The following is a 1,144-nucleotide window of genomic DNA, read 5'->3' as shown; positions in this document are numbered from 1 at the left end:
TTCGAAAAATGAAAAAAACATGAATATGGTTTCGATTATCTTAATTAATACCACAAGATTACTATTATTCCTCATAAATCCAACTGATTTGATAGAAAATTCACCAATTCAAGAAATCTAAACTATGCATACTAAAAATTCCTGCAGATGCCATGGCTGCGAATATTGAAAGATCACAAGTACATCGGACACTTCCAGCAAACTTGATAAAATTCCATAGTAGAAACATGTAATTGCTCTAAAAAATGTTGATCATGCTATCAATCAAATACGAGTAACGTGTGAATAAAAATGTTCGACTAACCTCCCGTTTAACGTCAGCTGGTTCAAGATGATCGAGAACAAACTCCTGTACGTATTCCCTCGCGAGATGCTCCTCGGCTTCCATCTTAACCTCGTCGACCTCTGCTTCCACCTCCTGCGCCTCCACCTCCTCTACGGTGCCCGCGGCGGCCGCATACGGGAGCGTCTTCTCGCCGCCGCTGCCACCTCCACCGTCGGTCCCACCTCCGCCGCCCTCGCCGCTTCCTCCACGACTCTTGGCCGTTCGTCGCGTCGTGACCACCTTCCCAACGGAGCCCCGTTCAACCGAACGAAAACGCGAGGATACCGATATCCCCGCGAAAGTCACACAAATTAAGCCACGTGAGCGACGGCGGTGTAATTCCGCTGGATTTCCACTCTTAAGTGAGAAAATACCGTGCGAGTCTTTTCAATCGGAGAACCGATCACTCTCACGAATACGCATCTCGTCGCACCCCTCGTGCCACGTTCGTTACATGTGCATCGAATGAAACGAGCCACAAAAGATTTAATCTAATCACGATATTTATTTAAAAACCAGTCGAGTTTCGATGAACGCGGATTCACTTATGAACACCGTCACCGATCGCACTTTCGATTCCCGCCAAAATCGAGCTCGGTTAACTGGAACTTGTCACAAATCTCGGCCCCGGAGTTCACTCGATAATCGTGGAACATCGAGGAGACGGTGATGAGCCGACCCGCTGTGGCTCTCGCGACGCGTTCGTGCGTGGCGAAAGGGAAAAAGAAGAAGAAGAAGAACAAGAGGCCGTGGCAGGCAGCGTTGGATACGTCGTCCGAGTGATAACTGGTCCACGGAGCGTTGGCGTACGGCGACTCT

At 48.9% G+C, this 1,144-nt stretch overlaps 1 protein-coding gene across 1 annotated transcript in view; it reads right to left on the bottom strand.

The window, feature by feature from the left end:
* Positions 1–703, bottom strand: part of LOC108630932 (uncharacterized) — a 3,727-nt gene extending 3,024 nt beyond the window's left edge. The window contains exon 1 of the mRNA XM_018034531.2: positions 305–703. Within this exon, the coding sequence (XP_017890020.2) occupies positions 305–388 (84 nt within the window). The 5' untranslated portion in view covers positions 389–703. The remainder of the gene's footprint in view (positions 1–304) is intronic.
* Between the last annotated feature and the right edge of the window lie 441 nt (positions 704–1,144).

This window comes from Ceratina calcarata, unplaced genomic scaffold (genome assembly GCF_001652005.2).
Source record: "Ceratina calcarata isolate Rehan_Ccalc_2016 unplaced genomic scaffold, ASM165200v1 scaffold1441, whole genome shotgun sequence".
Classification (NCBI taxonomy): domain Eukaryota; kingdom Metazoa; phylum Arthropoda; class Insecta; order Hymenoptera; family Apidae; genus Ceratina; species Ceratina calcarata.
This window is presented reverse-complemented; position numbering and strand designations above follow the sequence as displayed.